At 33.4% G+C, this 18,383-nt stretch overlaps 2 protein-coding genes across 2 annotated transcripts; one reads left to right on the top strand and one right to left on the bottom strand.

Annotated features, from left to right (window-relative positions):
• Nucleotides 1-2,446: 2,446 nt before the first annotated feature.
• On the bottom strand, nt 2,447-15,717 carry LOC134271706 (uncharacterized; the record flags this gene model as incomplete). Its single annotated transcript, XM_062753914.1, has 3 exons — nt 15,639-15,717; nt 7,087-7,228; nt 2,447-2,755 (listed from the first exon to the last, which is right to left on the bottom strand). Coding segments are annotated over exons 2-3 (406 nt in total), but the record flags the coding sequence as incomplete, so codon positions are not given.
• Nucleotides 15,718-15,905: 188 nt separating this feature from the next.
• Nucleotides 15,906-17,101, top strand: LOC134271707 (putative peptidyl-tRNA hydrolase PTRHD1). The gene is made up of 2 exons (XM_062753915.1): nt 15,906-16,159; nt 16,888-17,101. Exons 1-2 carry the CDS (start codon nt 15,974-15,976, stop codon nt 17,059-17,061), a joined length of 360 nt encoding a protein of 119 aa, XP_062609899.1. The 5' UTR covers nt 15,906-15,973; the 3' UTR covers nt 17,062-17,101.
• Nucleotides 17,102-18,383: the final 1,282 nt, after the last annotated feature.

The following is an 18,383-nucleotide window of genomic DNA, read 5'->3' as shown; positions in this document are numbered from 1 at the left end:
AAAAATTTGAATCTACACAACCTGAGGATGCTTCCATATGAATATGATCAATTATGGCTTTGCTATTCTTGAGAAGAAGATTTTTAAAGAATTTTCCTATATATTTCTATATAAAACTTTGGTCGGCCATTTTGGCCCCGCCCTACCCCCGGGGGTCATGATTTGAACAAATTTGAATCCACACTACCTGAGGATGCTTCCATATAAATATGATGAATTATACTTTGTCATTCTTGAGAAGAAGATTTTTAAAGAATTTTCCTATATATTTCTATGTAAAACTTTTGTTGGCCATTTTGGCCCCGCCCTACCCCTGGGGGTCATGATTTGAACAAACTTGAATCTACACTACCTGAGGATGCTTCCATATAAATATGATGAATTATACTTTCAATTTGTCATTCTTGAGAAGAAGATTTTTAAAGAATTTTCCTATATATTTCTATGTAAAACTTTAGTTGGCCATTTTGGCCCCGCCCTACCCCTGGGGGTCATGATTTGAAAAAATTTGAATCTACACAACCTGAGGATGCTTCCATATAAATATGATGAATTATGGCTTTGTCATTCTTGAGAAGAAGATTTTTAAAGAATATTCCTATATATTTCTATGTAAAACTTTGGTCCGCCATTTGGCCCCGCCCTACCCCCGGGGGGTCATGATTTGAACAAACTTGAATCTACACTACCTGAAGATATTTCCCCATAAGTTTCATCTTTCCTGGCACAGTGGTTCTTGAGAAGAAGATTTTTAAAACATGCCACCAAATTTTCATTAATTCCCAATTATCTCCCCTTGAATGAGGGCGTGGCCCTTCATTTGTACAAACTTGAATCCCTTCACCCAAGGATGCTTTGTGGCAAGTTTGGTTGAAATTGGTCCAGCGGTTCTTGAGAAGAAGTCGAAAATGTGAAAAGTTTACAGACAGACAGACAGACAGACGGACGCCAGACAAAATGTGATCAGAAAAGCTCACTTGAGCCTTCGGCTCAGGTGAGCTAAAGTATCTTTGAATATTTTATATGTTTAAAAAAAATTTATGGTAGATAGTGCAGACCCATTCATCTCTTGATAGTAATGAGTAGACAAGCATCCAGTTAAAGATTAATTAATGAGTTCAATGTAGGAAGGCTAGCTGTCTCAATCACTCTGATCACGCAGTCTTATCTGTATCCTTATAGGATTAGACAGAAGAACTGCTGGACAGTTTATAGCATATGTCATTTGATGGCCAGCCTTTTCTTTTCAAAATTAATTTGGTATATAGATTAAGATGTTAAGACTAATTTGATATTGTTTAATATGATGGGCATTTGACAAGGTCTAACACAACCAGCATAGAAATCTATCAATGATGTAATATTTATTATAATTAATGCCTACATCACAGGGAGTGGATACATATTTTAAGGAATGGAAAAATCATGGAAATCTTAGAATCAAGGTTGGCGTGATTTTCTTGCACGCTAAACTGTTCAAGAAAATTGTATTTTTTTGACGGGCCTATCATGCTGTGGCGCGGCACTTTATTTATTCTATGATTATTATTATCTAAAGACTTCTTTACATAGAAAAATCACTTGTCCAATCGGACAAGTGCCCAGCAATATTCACTTGTCCGTAATTTTTTTTCATTGGTACCGGACAAGCGTTAATGTCGAGCCCTGACTACGAGGTAAACAGTCAAACTATTGTCCCTCGGTAGTGGGGAAGACCTGGGAAACTGTAAAGATTAAATTAATATTTGATAATTTTAATTAATACTTAATAAATTGATTTTTTGTGTGTTTTATTCCAATTCAGTTAATTATATAGCAGGCAAATAGTGATGTCATGATCATCAAAACACTTGAATATCATGATGACGTTTTAAACAGGCAACAGTTCATTCTGTGGCCCGGTCAACAGTTTGACTGTTTCATGATCACCCCAAAACATAAAATGAATTGTGAAACAGTTCAAAATGCCTAATTACATTTTATATAGTAGGTTAGGTAATAATTAAAATTGTTCAACAACTGTTACATCCTGACCTGGCTGAATAAACCACAGCTTTGTGACAGTAGCTAACAGTTTATTGTTGTTTACATTGTTTTATTGATTTTTTTTTCGGATCAAAATTAAAATTCCTCAAAAAAATGTGATTGATCAAAGGTATATTATTGGCCCCAGAAGTTTCGATTTTATTACTTTTGCTAATTGTAGAGGGGTACATGTATTTAATAAATTTATCATTTTAACAGTAACTTGATCCAAAGAGCCGCATCATGTCTCGTTGACAAGCCCTGATCATCAGATCAAACTAGATGCTTCACATCTCGTTTGATCTGGTGATCCATGCTAAGCCTCTTCCGATCAAGTTACTGTTATAAGAATTTATATTTATATCACTTACAATATGAATAGCATATATATTGTACATGTACCATTATAAATACAACCTACCCACATCCCTGACGTTAATGTAGTACGTATCATTATACTTGGCATCAGTCTTAGGAACAGCTTCACACCCTCCAGCATAAGTCACATTACATTTTATGAGGTAGCAAGTATTACTATGAAATAAAGCCGAGTCACAGTTCTCAGCGTCCTGACAACAGTTCACGACACACAGCCAGCGATTGGTTGACTTGGCATCCTTGACATACTTCCCTGCAGCAGCCCCACCTTTTGGGAGAGAACTTTTGTGGATCCGACTCTTAAGAAAACTGGGTTTAACTTCTTTTCCACAAATGTCTGCACCAAATGATTCTAAAATGAGAAAAACATAACTAAACCTTTTCAAGAGCTCAGTCAAACATGTTAGTAAAACACATAAACCAATATTTTTCATTTTAAACTATGGAGGTCAATATCCAAGGTCAGCTTAGTTTTACTGATTGATGTCGACATTTCTTAAAAATTGCATTAATTTATATGGCCCAAAAAGCATGGAGGACAGTGAAGAACAAAAACAGACAGCAATATTTCAACTGAATGACTCAGGTGACTAGAAAATATCTACTATAATCAGTTTGAAACTTAGCTTAACACAAAATAAGAACAAAAGATGTTTGTGAAACACATGCCCTTTTCTCCTGGACATACATGTGAAGAAAGTAAACAGAAACTGCAAATAATTGGAATTTTCCAAGTCCAAGGGGCATGACTCTTTCAAAAATTGCTCCATCATACCCAAAACAGAACTTGACCTAGATATTCTTATGATAAATCTGTACACCAAATTTCATTTTAGTGCTCTGCGAAGAAAATGCAAAGAAACTTTGTAGACTGACAGACAGACCAACAGACAGCAGCAAAGCAATATGCTTTACCTTCTTTGAAGGGGATTGGGGGGATTAAAAAGTGAGTTCAAGGTCACAGAGAGGGTAAAGGCCACACAGCTATACCACTGTAAAATAGCTCTCACTCATACGCAACAGTGAATTTGATTATATATCTTGAGCAGATTCTTTAACACTGAACAAAATGCAAAGTATGACAGACAGTCAAGGACTGAATAATGAGCAAATTGACAAACCCTTTTTTTTTTTTATATCCCCACCATATCCAGAGTGGGGCGGTCCAAAAATGTCCAACATGGGAAGATTTATTTTAACACTGTTAAAGTGTACATGTATTATACTATCCATCAAAAGCGATAATTTGATTTTTTTTATTTCATTTACATGAAACTAAAATTAATATTTCAAGTACCGTATAAGTGGAAATTTTAGCGAGACGCAAATTTAGCGATTTCTACCTACAATCTGGTATTTTATTTAAGCGAGACGTAATTTTTAGCGATTTTAAAATGCTAACTATAGAAGCTATTGCAAATAATACGCAATTAATTTTTAGCGATATTCAATTTTAGCGATGCCAGTTACCTCGCTAATAATGCCAAAATTAAATCCTCGCTAAAAATTCTACTTATACGGTATTATAAAACCAGTTGATGATTTACAAATTTAACATAATACAGTGTTCAGTTGAAGAATAATATCATAGATCAATACGAACTAAAATAATTAATCCATATTGACATGACAAATACTAAAAATAAGCTTTTGTCAGCTTTCAGTCACAAGTCCCTGTATCAGGGTTAGATGCAGGCTAGGAGACACCAGATGGCAGCCATCGACTGGCCACACAAAACGACTGAGATACCCTAGGCTTGGTGTTAATCTGATCACCACCATAAACACTGTAAATGAACCTTGTAAAAAGCCTCACAAACCAGGAACTCCCTCTGATTTCTATCAAGCTCATTAAGTACACCGTTCAACACTTGAATGGTTTGCTTCACACAGAAATCTTACTTTTCATTTCTTTAACCTGAAGGTAATTTTAAAGTTCTGCATGATGATTTTATTTTATATGATCCCATGAAATAACAAGTGCATGTTTTCATTCAATGTACTGAAATTTCAATATCACAATAAACTTTTAGTCCACTGTGCCTTCGGCCAAAATAAAAAATAGTCTTGCTTCCTGCTACCCGACCTACCCTATTTTTTTGCACCCGACCCTAAAGTTTTTTTTAGCATTTGGGGGAAAAATTCAAAATTTTAGGAATTTCATGTTTCAAAAGTGAAAAAATATATATACTCAAGTTGTATTACATGAAATATATGTTTAAAATATGGACTTTCATAAAATTCCACTTGAGTTGTGCATCAAAAGACATGGAATTTCATTTTAAAAGATAATATTGACCTAGCTATGACATGTTCATTTTGGTTTTGTAGTAGTTCATATCCAAAAAATACCATTGGAAAAATTAAATAAAATTAAAAAATAAAATAATTTTCCTACCTACCTACCCTATTTTTTTCTGGCTGGTAGCAGGAAACAAGACTATTATTTTTTTTGGCCTTATATATATCAGAAGACTTATGTCCATTGGATATAAATGCTCTGTTGCAGGCATATGAAAAGATATGTACATGTACTTTTCTTTTTTGGTCTAACATTGCATTATCTAACACCTAAATGAAGTATTATTGTTTCCAAGTTCATTCTCTCATAGTTGGCAAATGTGGTTTGGCCTTATACATAACTGTATATTTAACTGGCTCAACCCCCCCCCCCCCCATGTTGACCAGATCATTTTTAAGCTATAATGGCAGGATCTGAAACCTGAAGTGATACAGTGAAGCATCATCCATACATTTCTGATCAGTACAGGGCATAGAAGTACTAGAAAAGAAGTTGTTCTGCTCCAAAATTTTAACCTTGGATGCTTACACTTAAGCATATGCCAAGGGAACATATCTCCCCCAAATTTGTTAAGGTGAGCTAAAAATCTTCCTGCCTCTATCAGGAAGTAGACAGTCATTTATCTGTAATCAATGTTCTACCCATTAAGCTCTCCAAATTAATTCGCAATCGCAATAATTCATAAAAATCCAATACGCAATCTCTCTTAATTGCACATCAATCTGGCATTGTGGGTGCTTTTTTGTGTTTGTTGAGTTGCTCATAAAAACTGGTTTCTCTTTATGGTTCAAGCAGTTGCAGCCTATGACGGGGATTTTTAATAAGTATAAGCCTGGAATCAGACAAACGGGTTAAGAATCAGCGAGACAAATCAATTACCATTATTAATTTCTGGAAGGAAACATATTCCACATTTTTTATGTATTCATTGCCAGTTTTGAGAGGACATCCGAATTGTTTCATAATTATAAATTCACCATCTGATTCTAGCTTTTGGTCCATTTACAATAAAACAGGCTGTATAGTACAGCTAATCAATCAGACAATAAGAATTTAATGACTTCTCGAGAAACACTAAAAACTAGGGTATGGAAAAGAAGAGAATCCCCACACAAAGAACATATCTATGAATCAAGACAGCATTTGATGTCGATCCTGATCGATGCAAATATGTAATTTCTGTTTTGTACAAGGACAAACTATGTATAAACACACAAGCAGCACGTTACTATGTCCTCACCAAGTCCATTGTCAGGGGATAATCAAGAAATTTTAGGAAAACAAATCATATTGTAACAAATCACACAAATTCAGGCTCTCTTTAATGCTTTATCCCAATGTGTGACAAACTGTCAGAGTTGACAAACCTGACAATGATTCAGATCAATACCACCACGATTCTGTTGGTTTTTGACATAGATACATTTAACTGTGAACATGGTGAACAGAAAGATATCAACACACCTTATCCCAGCCCTCCAAAAAAGAATAGGTAAATGTTTAAAGAAGGTGTATTTAACAAAAATTTTACTCTCTGTCCAGATAAAGAAATTATGACATATATGCCTAATCAAAGAAATAATATCAGACCTTGTAAGAGGAATTGGGAATTTATAGGATAAATATACAGTGTACTGCAATGTATTAGATTCTAAGCCATTTATAAGTCGACACATTATTATTAGATCAAAGCATGTTGTATTGTTCTAGACCATGTCATTAACAATTGACCTAATACATCCTAGTGTCCAGAGACCCAAGGTCTTGTGCTGAAAACCACTTAACGCTGGCTCAGAAATCAATAACACCGGACTTCTAACTACTTTAATTCACTGCATTAGAGACTGATAGATCATTAATAAATGATCTGTAATGACACGATTATACGGAACTTTTTAAAAGTTACACACAGAGGGCATCCATCTACTTCATCATGTTCATTTCTTTATGTATAAGTACAATATTCTAAGTGGTCTTTATATAAATGTATTAATGGAAAGGACTTATACAGGCAGTGCCTGCTGTCCAATCCCATTATGTTAATTCATAATAAAATATTGTTTATTAAGTTAAATGTATTAATATGGAAATATGTTAGTGATGATCAAAGCATTTCAATCAAAGTTTGAGAGAATTTTGATGCACAACTCTGTGCCTAATGCCTATTTCCTGGTAATTCTTTAAGTTTGCATAAAAAATAATGATTTTAAGACAACAATGGTTCTGCAGAGATTACTTTGTTTTGCAGGATTGTTTACATAAAAGACAAGAAGCCTTACTTATAAAACTGTGATGGATATTTATATCTAGGATCTAACAATACAAGATTGCAAGACTTGCTAGGGTTTTAGATTAATCAATGTCAAAATTAAAATACTTACCAGAAATGGTGAGGAGAAAGATAATAATAATCAGGTTTGTAGCAGACATCCATTTTACACGTGAAATGTCTCTGGGCTTTGAGAACATTGTACACATCCTAGCCCATAATGACTGTGGTCAGCATTTAATGAGGGACAAAATCTGCAAATAATATACCGAAATGTTCATATAGAAGTTTGTATAAAATTTGAGCCAGAGATAAATATAAATATATAACAATGTCAGCTGACTTACAATGAACTAAAAATATGTCCCTAGGACATGAATACCCCGCCGAGGATATATTAGTAAAGCAACATGAAAATTTGTATGTTTATAAAATTTGATCAGAATATCTTGAATAGTGATGCAGCTGAATTGCTTGTTTGGAAAATAAAGGTCAGATCCAGTATCCGAAGCAAGTCTGGAACTGTCCATCCCTAGATGCATCATCCTTGCAAGTTTGGTTCACGTAGGGCTTATAGTTACTAGGGAAGAAAAATGTAGGTCAGATCCAGCATCTGAAGCAAGTCTGGTAGTGTCCATCCCTAGATGCATCATCCATGCAAATTTGGTTCAGGTATGGCTTATAGTTACTTGGGAATGAAAATATAGGTCAGATCTAGCATCTGAAGCAAGTCTGGTAGTGTCCATTCCTAGCTGCATCATCCATGCAAGTTTGGTTCAGGTAGGGCTTAGGGAATAAAAATATAGGTCAGATCCAGCATCTGAAGCAAGTCTTGTAGTGTCCATCCCTAGATGCATCATCCATGCAAGTTTGGTTCAGGCAGGGCTTATAGTTACTTGGGATTGAAAATATAGGTCAGATCCAGCATCCGAAGCAAGTCTGGTAGTGTACATCCCTAAATGCATCATCCATGCAAGATTGGTTCAGATAGGACTTCTAGTTACTAGGGAATGAAAATATAGGTCAGATCCAGCATCCGAAGCAAGTCTGGTAGTGTTCATCCCGAGATGCATCATCTTGAATGGTATGTTTAAAACTGAGCTAAACACTAATTTAAGAAAAGTGAGGTCACGGTCAAAGGAAAGGTCAAGGTCAAAAAATGCTGATGCAGTTGCATAGCTCTCATCAATATCTATCAGCATATGAAGTTTGATGAAAATATTTTGGATAGTTTCTTTGAAACTTAGCTAAACACAAAGTGTGATGGAAGGATGGAAGGACAGAAGGATGGAAGACAGACATGACAAACACTATATGCCCTGGCCATATTCATGGCGGGGCATAAAAATATGTTATTTATCAAGTATCTGGTGATGTTAAAAGACCGACCCACATATGCCAGAAAAGCATAATACTGAGAGCTTAAGGCATTGTTTGGTGGGAGAAACAAACTCTGTTTGGACAAACCTTATCTTAAGTTATCTAAGATTTGTGAAAAAGGACTGAAATCTGAAGGGAAAAGTGCATTTTGCTGCTGGCAGCTTTTGCTGTAATTGGGAAGCTATTTTGAGAGATAACTAGGATGGACTATACTCCCTGTACCTCACAGTTCTCCACCAGATAAGCATTATATGACAAGTAAATCAATCTGTTATGTGTGATTTCCCCAGTGACAGTAATGCCTGATACATGTACATTCAACTGCTGCTAAACAAAATATGCTAATTAGACCTAATCATGCAGTATCATTTTGCAAAAAAAAAAAAAAAAGAGTAACCTACAATTCATGAAGTCAGACAAACTTTCTCCTTAATTACATGTGATCTGGGGATTTAAATGATTTGTCAGACCTTTGATAAATCACATCATGCAATGTATACTTTATTATAATGCAATAATGCAAGAACAGCCTTTTGCAATGACCTGTTTAAACTGTAGTGATTTCTTTATTTTCTGCACTTTACTAACACAGCTGAGCATCATGAAATACATCTTGGTATATCATTATACAAATTATACATGAATTATACATCTGTGTCGTGAAATATTTTTCGTTGCATCAATATGCTGGCTGCAGAACAGTTAATACCTCAAAGTCCATCATGGTATCAAACTGTTCAAGCACCAAAATCCAAAATCCAATTCATGATCAAAGATATGAAGAACAATTTTGTTGCACACAAAATTTATAAAGATTCCATTTTCAGTATGATGCAAGAACTTGGTCAAACACATGGAGATGTCTCTATTGATTTCAGAAGAATTGTGTCATTTTCTCTTGTTTACTTGCCACTAGCTCCAATTTTTAGCAATCAATAATTATTGCTTGTAACCATTGCTTGGACTGTCCAACAGCATACACTTATCATTTCCATTTCCAATGCTCAAATGTAGTTAAAAAGTTATTTTTCAAACAATTATGCCAAACTGCCTACACCATGTTTTTAAGTGAATTAAGACATCCTATAGCAAATTTTAATACAAGCTAAAATGAGCTAGAAAATATTATTAAGATGGTGACCATCTCAAAAGTGACTCTTTTTATAAATGTGCATTTAATTTAATAAGATATAAGGTAAAGAAAAGAATTTGCTACACATATTTTTTGTAAGAAGTTCTTAAGAGGCAGTCCACTGAAAATCAGGCAATGGGTGGCACATCGCATGTCATGGATTTTTATTATTTTTAGCATGTATACTTATTTAAGCAAGTGTTTACACATGAGAACATCAAAAAAAAATTTAGTGCTCCACTAGTCCTATTTTTGGTAATTGCTCAATTTTAAGTGCAAATAGGTCAACATGGGGGTAAAAAAAATTACTACGTTTTTATTTTGTTTTATATGTACCAGATACGCAAAACCTGGATGTGTCTATCAATATTATTTATACCATAGACTCTTATCTTTAATTTTAGTAATGAATAAGACTCCAATTTATATTTCTTTAGAAAAAAATATGTGGTCCAAAACTGAGTTTAGCAAGTAACTTTTTGAATTCATTATCCAATTTTCATTACGTTATAAAACCCAATACATTTCAATGACAGATTTTTTTTCTCCTGTTATTATGAATACAAAGTACAAACTTTTGAGTCACTCAATAAAATCAGTGGGCACCCTTATATTGAGAGAAATAAAAGGAGTCAAATTTACCTATGTTTTACAATTTTTCACAATTAAACCGATCCCGACCGGAATTATTTAAAGAAGGAAATACTATAATTGTAATGTTAAATTTGACTTGTAATATGGCCAAAAAATTACCTGATTTATTTTTGTACATGTCTTATGGGTGGCAGTTGTCTTTAGTTTTCTAACTTTACACATTTTGCATTATTTTCAATCGGGATCGCTTTTATTTCAATCGGGATCGGTTTTTACCGTAAAACTAGAAATATTCTGCATTTCATGTATCAGAAAAAAATATGCTTGTCTTTTATTTCTGTTCAGTTATTCAACTTTTTAAAATTATTTTATCCATGGATTCAAATGTTTATACAATTTATTTAAAATACTAATGTCTTTTACGTACATGAAGATTACAATCATGTATAACATCTGTACGATTTCTTGATACTCGGTATTAAAAAAACAAGTATTTGTACATGCATTATGCAACAACTGAGAGTAAACAGCTTATCTTTATTAAATATCTTATTTCCAACTAAAGTTTTTTTAAATTCTCTCGTGAATTAAAGAGTTCAATTCTATCATTGGCGAAAATATACTTGCACTACCTAAATGCAGAAAATATTTAAATGTGCACAGTCTCGGCTTTATCCAAATTTTTTAAACCTGTCATCTATAAAAGCCGTTTCCCCTATATTTTCATCTTATAAAATTTAATTTTATATTAATAAGAAAATAAGTTATTTCATATATAGTATTATGATTTAAGAGCCTAGAAATCGCAAGCAAAAAGCCGGGAGGGGTGGGGGGGGCAAGGCGGCATATTAAAAAAAACTTTCATTAATGGGAAAACATTTTAGAATTGGCCAACATGGTCACATTTTTTAACTTCAAATTGAATGTGAGTATGTGATTGTTTCAATCACCAAATTTAACCAACAAAAAACCCAAACAAAAACAATATAAAACAAAAAAAAAAAAACGCCCACGAAATCTTCCGTTTTAGTGGCAAATTGAAGTGGGGAGTTCAACAGTAATTTTCCTCAATAAATATTCTTTAAATCTTATTTTTCACTCTTTTAATAAAATATTTTTAATCGTACCGCGGATCGTTTACTTTGGTTTGACTGCATAGATAAATATAATCAAGTGTGTGTGTGTGTGTGGGGGGGGGGGGGGGGTGTGTGTGTGTGTGTGTGTGTACAAATATCATGAAATAAATATCTCAACTCCGTTGACTTGAATTAAATGTTGCGTAAATCTAAAATATTCATCTTTCCTTGATAATCAGAAGAAAATAAAATCCCTTCACATCCCAATTTTATAAGAAATATTCAGTATAAACAATTAATTATTTGTACGCATAGCCTTGTAAATCAGTTTAAAAAATTAGTTCTCGGACATGTACAAAATTACTTTTAGCTGAGACGTCGCCCGTGAAAAAAATACATTTTATATAAAAATATATGATTATTTAACATGTAGGATAATGCACTCTGAAAAGTAATTGAACAGAAAAAGAGAAATTATTTATTTTTAATCGTTTTATTTGCGCTTTTATGCAAAGAATTTACAAACTTCTTTGGAAAACTTGTAACTATTTAATTGTGACGCAATATTAGTCAGGTATATGACGTCACTGATACATCAATGGAAACGTGGATTCAACCTGAATAATACTGCCAATCTTAATCTAAATATTACGTTTGGAGGCGAAAATGAATTCTATTTTGAAAATAAAGTAGTAATTTTTTGTTAAATAATTTTATTTTGTGTATATATTCTAAATATTTCACTAGGATTTCGATAGTAAGGTGTTTAGCAGATTTACCGATGCCACGGGAGATAACTCTTACATCGCAAAATTTCATAAAAACGTCTCTGTATTTTGACAGAAAACTACTATCAATTTAAGTGTTTTGCCCACCAATTTTATTTTTGAAACTGAAAGACGAAATATTTCTAGATTTAGTTCAGCATGAATTATAGTCCTGTTAAATAAGTATTGGAAATTACAGTTCGTTGTTTCTGACCTAAATTCAATGGTTTATATAGGGGAATTCAAAAACACGAAACAAAAGGATATTTTACTAAATAAGCAATTTTAAAACAAATCTTTGATTACATTTTTCCATTTGGACTACATTGATAATGTTTTCAATAAAATATCAAATATTCGTCACATTCGATGTGCCGCCTAATAATACAACCCTGCCTGGTTTTTCGGCGGACTACCTCTTAATATCTGTGATTATCAATTCTTTTAAAAATGCATTGAATGAATGCAAAGCCTAAAGTACAAAGTACCAGAACATAACCTTTAAATAATCACTCTTCCATGAATTGTTCACAAAATCTACTTTAACCTTGACCTTTGACTTAGTTCAAATTGGCAAACTCGATCTTGATTCAGATTACTCTATGAGAAGTGTTAGCCAAACACAAGAGTTAAACTGCAGAAAATATAAACTCCTTTGGTCAGGTAACGTTACTTGGTGGTTCAGGTATTTTCCGAAATTCTCCTGTATTTTTTTTTTTTTTTTTTTGCTATTAAATTTCAGTTTTCCAATTTTAAATCTTAAACATATTTGAATAACCAAAACATTAATGTAATTCTATGAAAACATGTTCTTGTTTTTAAATCTTTCAATCATTACATCCCTTTTCTAATTAGACTCCGTCATTACACAATGTTGACCAGTGTTGTTACTTCTCCTTACATACGTTATCAGCTCATTGTTACATGTCAGATAAGGCATTACAACCATTTCACTTCCTACTTCAGTACAACTACCTGTCAGCACCTGATCATTGCTGATGTTAGTCAATTCACATGCTACACTACTATATTTTAGCTTCTCCATTTTATATTACATTGTCGAGATTTAATTAAAATAATAAAAAGTATCATGATCAAAAGAATTTTCTTTACCTTTGCAAAGAAGTCTTATTAGAAACATCTTAATTTTCAACAAACATTTCTGTCAAATTAATTTAAACTAAATAATCTATGGAAAATAACTAAAGTCTATTATTATCCACTGAGATAACACAGATAAACAGGATTGCTATAGCTGTCATAAGCATCAGTCACCCTGTCATATTGTAAACCTTTCATATTGTAAAATTCAATACTAGAGCATTGTTAACATGGCTATGGTCAGAATTGGTTTTTACAAAAAGAAGAAAGTAAGCTGTGGGATTTCACACCAAGTTCCTTCTAGAATCAAATTACTCATCAGAGAAGCTGTTCTTTCAAAATTCTTTTTTTTAATAATAGAATTACATGCAGTGTATTTAAAACTAGTAAATTCAAACTATGCAATACAGTAATATGTTCAAGTATTACCATTACAGGTATTAACTTCATAAATCACTGAAATTTAAAAAAAGTGGTATCCTTGTGGTTCCATGTGGTAAAAAGACACACTCCAAATATAGCAATATAAGCTACATAAAATCACTGTGTGATTTGGGTGTGATAGCTAGCCGATGGTAACTGAACACATGTACAGGTACATATAATATGTATGACATTTCATATATTTCTGATACCACTCACCAGATCATGGTGGGACACAAGTTATCAAATTCTATGATGATTGTTTAAAAATAAAACCTTTGTTACCGGTAAGTCATACATTCACCAATTTTATCATGTAAATTTTTTTGGTGATGATTCAATTTATTGTCTATGGATTTTTTTGCTGTTCAATTTAGAAATGTGCACACCACAGGTATGACCCATCAACAACTTACAAGGGATATATACTCCTTCATGGCACCTGATCTCATCTGGAGTCAGTATTACTGTTTGTTATCTTCTCTTTCTCCTGTCAACGTTCAGTGCTCATGTCACAGGAAGAGGAGGAAAATGTGAAATGACCAGATGGGGATTGAAACCCAGGCCCCTGAATCTCCAGTCAGTTGCCCTACCGAGTTTTCTGGTCCTTGGCATTTGAACCCTCCTGACCACTACACTTGCAATATGAAATTGACTTAGCTGCAGGCTTGTACCTTGCTGGTCTGAAAAAACTGCCAGTTGGAAAACCAGAAAGCTACGGTGCCGACCATTGAAAAAATAAAAATACCAGGTATATTTATTGCTTACAAAAATGTGCACTGTTTCTCAATTCATTTCTCTATACAAGTTATCTTCAACAAATATTATAAACCGTGTCTTCCTAACATATATTTTCACTTTTTCCATAATATTATAAAACATTTGTCAAAATTGTTGTTAAAAGCCCTCCTGGGTCTAAAATTGAGACTTCCGAAAATTTTCCAAATATAATGTGAACGTATTACATTTGGCTATGTATTCTATTTAGAACCTTTTGTGGAAAGCATCTTCGGCTTAATCAAGTACATTGCTAGTCTACTGTCTTATTTACATACATATTCATATAAAACACATTCAGAAAGCGCTAATTCAAATCAACACTAACTTGTTAAAAAATCAATTTCCGACAAATTTTGTACACACTAAATAAAATACATTTACAGTATATCACCATCTTGGGTGTCAAGCCAATACAATCCGAGGCACTTTGTATATGACTTATATGTATAGATTCTTTGTTGAAGACATAAAGGAATATGTAAGGAACACACAGTTAGTTATATTTTTAGTTATATGGAGAAATAAATCGAAAATCAGCACACATTTTGTGCACAAATATACACTTTTTTCAATGGGTGGCTCTGTAGCTCTCTGATTTTCCAGACTCTAGTACTTTTTGTTGATTTGAACTAAAACTTCACCAACAGAGACAAGTGCTAATAACTTTTTTTCGCGAAATTCTTTACTGAGTTTTCAAATGCGATAATGCTATGTCAAGAGCACATCATTATGTAAAAACTGCATCGGATGATTTACCTTATGTAGATATTAAATGAGCAAGATATTTAGTGGATACAACAGGTTGGGACCAATCGCCCAAATGGGATATAATAGTCTGTTTGGGATATAATATCCCAAATGGGCTATAAATTTACAGTGCAAAAATTGAAAAATTTTATTTTGGCTATAAATATCATAAATCCGCATCAGGACACTTAAAAAGGAATAACTTTTGGTTGACAAGTTTTCCTGTATGCCCATTGTTTAGGAGATTGATCCCTCGGAAGTTCCTTAACTTCTTGGGGATCAATCTTCCAAACTGTAGGGTTGCAGAAAAACTTTCTTACCAAAAGTTATTCCTTTTTAAGTGTTTTGATGCGGATTTATGATATTGATTGCCAAAATAAAAATTTTCAATTTTTGCACTGTAAATTTATAGCCCATTTGGGATATTATATCCCAAACGGACTATTATATCCCATTTGGGCGATTGGTCCCAACCTGTACAATAGGACAGAGAATATTCGCATCAGCCTTCATTTTCAGAACAGCATGCACAGGGAGACATAACATTCAACATGGACAATCTCGACAGTTCAAATGAGAAACTGGTTAAAACTTCGACATCTTTATTCTTTATTATTACTGACCTTATGTATTAATTGATTAAAATTAAAATGTGTTTACTTACTAATTCTCCTGTGACTGTGTATTTTGTTCTTGATGTAAACGTCATCGTATCTGAAATTTCATTGGTCGACTATTTCTCAGAAAAGGTAAACTGTTCAAGTTGTGAGTCGAGGAGACATTTCCAAAGAAAAAAAGTTCGCACGGCAAAGTAATTATTTTTTTTAAAAGAGTTATTAAGAGTTTATTTAAGCATTTCTGATAAAAATAAAATCTTTTAAACTTTACTTCAGGTGTCAACACATTTGTTTCGAAACAGTATACGTATGTCTTATCCATTTCTGATATTTCTTTCAAAATGGCTGCGCCCATCATAACACAAATGTGAGAAATTGTAACATGGCTCAAAACTTGGTACAGTATATAGTCGTCCGGAAGGATCTGTTAAAATCCGGATGGCCGACAGGTGCCCTTATTACACAGGCTTGTCACGCCTGTGTTGCTGTCATACATCAGTTTTACGACAAGGAAGACACCAAGAAATACCTCAACGATATAGACCGAATGCATAAAGTAACATTAGAAGTAGGTCCCAAATGTTTTTTTTTTTTATTTTATACAGTATTGCTGAAACTTTCAACCAGATAATGTGTAAACAAAATTTATACTTTACAAAATAAACGAGATGATTTTTCAGACCCCCCCCCCCCCCCAAATTATTTGCCACAATTAATCAGGTTGGGACCAATCGCCCAAATGGGATATAATAGTCTGTTTGAGATATAATATCCCAAATGGGCTATAAATTTACAGTGCAAAAATTGAAAAATTTTATTTTGGCTATAAATATCATAAATCCGCATCAGGACACTTAAAAAGGAATAACTTTTGGTTGACAAGTTTTCCTGTATGCCCATTGTTTAGGAGATTGATCCCTCGGAAGTTCCTTAACTTCTTGGGGATCAATCTTCCAAACTGTAGGGTTGCAGAAAAACTTTCTTACCAAAAGTTATTCCTTTTTAAGTGTTTTGATGCGGATTTATGATATTGATTGCCAAAATAAAAATTTTCAATTTTTGCACTGTAAATTTATAGCCCATTTGGGATATTATATCCCAAACGGACTATTATATCCCATTTGGGCGAGTCCCAACCTGTTAATGGTATGCTTTGAATCTAGAATTCATTTAAATGATTATAAATTTTCATTTGCCTTTCTGACAAGTTTTATAGCATTAAAATTGAACTACACATAATATCTGATCATTAAATGTTTGCATGGCTATGGCTTTATCTCATCCTATTTTTTGCAGGCAACAGATGAAGAGAGTATTGTAAAGCTGTCAGAAACATTGGCCAGTAAAGGGATTGAGCATAAACTTTGGATAGAACAGCCAGAAAATATACCGACATGTGTAGCAACAAGACCTTACATAAAGGAAAACATTCAAGAACATTTTAAAAAGTTCAAATTATTCAAATCATGATACTAGTTTCTTATGAATTCTATTATAAACTTTACACCTATAATCCGGGTACCTGTAAAGTGCGAAACGAAATAGAAACGAAACGAAACGAACTGAAACGAAACGAAATCTGTCGAAACGAAACGAAATCTACCGAAACGAAACGAAACCTACCGAAACGAAACGAAATCAAGACGAAACGAAACGAAATCAAAACGAAACCTGCCGAAACGAAACAACACTATCAAAATGTTTTGTTTTTTTTTTTAATCAAGGTACATCATAACATGTATATAATTATAAATGTGTAACTACATGTGGACTTTTTTTTTACTTCAAATAAAATTCATGTACTTCAAGCACTTGTTAATATAAAATTTAAATACCGATAAATTATGCTCCCTTCTCAGTCTAATGATGCATTTACATGTTTGCCAGCTGCAAATATGCACGAGCGTACTATGCATGTTTAGTTTCAATATGTGCATCATTTTCTAATTTTTATATCTTACTCTTATTTTCAGTCCTTATTTATCTAGATACAACATATCTATCAAAATTGATGTGTTACATGTAAAGGCTCGTTTATGTACGGGTCGAAATAAAGTCACTGTACTGTTGTATTGCGAATGTCTTAAAACATAGGATAAACCAGAGACTTACATGTAGAGTATTAAAAAATTTTAGTATTCCATACCGAGATGTATAGTTTTATTGTTCAATTATACATGTAACTCCAACCGCAATCTTGTGTATCCTTTCTACGTACATACGGTCCTATTTTTATCGAGGTAATTTTGGAGGAAGAAAGGAGTGGTTTGCAATAAAGAGGCTTGACCATAGACGTCTTAAACGATTTAACTGACAAGTAAAAAGTCTCTCGAAGCGAACGATGTCATTTTTAAGTAGGTAAATTATTCAGTAAGATATTAACAAAATATGACATACGTGTCGGAAGCGGCGGGGAGGGGGGGGGGGTAGCCTCCATCCCCACTTTCTTGCAAAGATATATATTACATAGGAATTGAAAACTGGGGTTTACCTTTTTTTGGTTAAGCCCCTCCCCAACTTTCAATTTCCTTCCGACGCCTATGTAAGAACTTGAAGCGAAACAATTGCCTGTGGTGCTTGAACTATATAAATTTCATATGAAGTAAAAATAGACCATATAAACATTCTGAAAGTTTTGTTTCGTTTCGTTTCGGCAGGTTTCGTTTCGTTTCGTTTCGGTAGGTTTCGTTTCCTTTCGGTAGATTTCGTTTCGTTTCGGCAGATTTCGTTTCGTTTCAGTTCGTTTCGTTTCTATTTCGTTTCGCACTTTACAGGTACCCCCTATAATCCTG

This window comes from Saccostrea cucullata, unplaced genomic scaffold, assembly GCF_032062105.1.
Source record: "Saccostrea cucullata isolate Sc308-1 unplaced genomic scaffold, CSIRO_AGI_Scuc_v1 ctg9243, whole genome shotgun sequence".
Classification (NCBI taxonomy): Eukaryota; Metazoa; Mollusca; class Bivalvia; order Ostreida; family Ostreidae; genus Saccostrea; species Saccostrea cuccullata.
This window is presented reverse-complemented; position numbering and strand designations above follow the sequence as displayed.

Coding starts and splice junctions, on each gene's coding strand:
- LOC134271707 (XM_062753915.1), top strand. CDS start 15,974: ATGGCTCAAAACTTGGTACAGTATATAGTCGTCCGGAAGGATCTGTTA. Junction 16,160..16,887: donor TGCATAAAGTAACATTAGAA/GTAGGTCCCAAA, acceptor TATTTTTTGCAG/GCAACAGATGAAGAGAGTAT.